Genomic DNA, 872 nt, shown 5'->3' on the forward strand with positions numbered 1-872 from the left:
CAGGTTGGTTTCCAAGATTAGAGTGCACAATGCCGCTGTCCCGTCTCTCCTACTCGATGGGTCAGAGACGTTGCCGCTGCTCGTGGACAACCTGCGAAGGCTCTCTGTGTTTGAACATAGGTATCTCTGAAGCATTGCGCGGGCCTGATGGCAACGTCAGATTGGTAATGCTGAAGAATGTCAGATGGTTTTCAAGAAACTTCACTCTACCTCGATACATTAGGTGGTCACATTCCACAGGTTACTCTGGTTGGGATATGCGCTCCGTATGCCAGAGGACTGTTCTTCTCGTGGAGCTCTATTCGCCAAGGCTTGTGCCGAATGCAGTCGACCCAGGGGCGGTCAGTTCCCGGCCCGATAACGAAGCATGAAATTCCTCACTAAGAAACTCAGTCTTTTTGTAAATGCCGTCGTCCCGGGTGCGAGCCGCGCATCGAAACAAACCAATGGTCATTGCCACTGACAGCTATAGTTGTGTTCTGTAGCTATTGTTGGTCTTGAATCCAGGCCATCTCCTTCGAAGGCCTAGCTCCGAGTCCTTGCGACGTCGGACAAGTGCAACCATTGGACGTCGGTGAAATTATTGTGCCATTGCCTCCCACGCATGACTTTTATCTTCCGATCCTCCATATTATGGATGAACAAAGCTGTAACGGTTGGAACCATTGCACTTCGATGCACGGTTTATGAGCTGAAAATCTTAACTGAACCGACTTAATCAAACACATCGAGGAAAAGCTGATGTGCATTAGTTTATCGATTGATCGATGAACAAATCGTCCACCACCAAAAAGGAAGCTCCGGCTCGGTGAAGCAGGTCTTAACCTGGGCCATTCCGCAGTACTTAGCAGTCCCGTACTCTACACAACATC

The 872-nt window shown here is 49.4% G+C and overlaps 1 protein-coding gene across 1 annotated transcript in view; it reads left to right on the top strand.

Moving 5' to 3' along the window:
• Positions 1 to 404: 404 nt before the first annotated feature.
• T265_10752 (hypothetical protein) overlaps positions 405 to 872 on the top strand; it is a gene marked incomplete at both ends in the record, with an annotated part of 7,885 nt that continues 7,417 nt past the window's right edge. The window contains one exon of the mRNA XM_009177217.1: positions 405 to 471. Within this exon, the coding sequence (XP_009175481.1) occupies positions 405 to 471 (67 nt within the window). The remainder of the gene's footprint in view (positions 472 to 872) is intronic.

This window comes from Opisthorchis viverrini (genome assembly GCF_000715545.1).
Source record: "Opisthorchis viverrini unplaced genomic scaffold opera_v5_403, whole genome shotgun sequence".
Lineage (NCBI taxonomy): Eukaryota > Metazoa > Platyhelminthes > Trematoda > Opisthorchiida > Opisthorchiidae > Opisthorchis > Opisthorchis viverrini.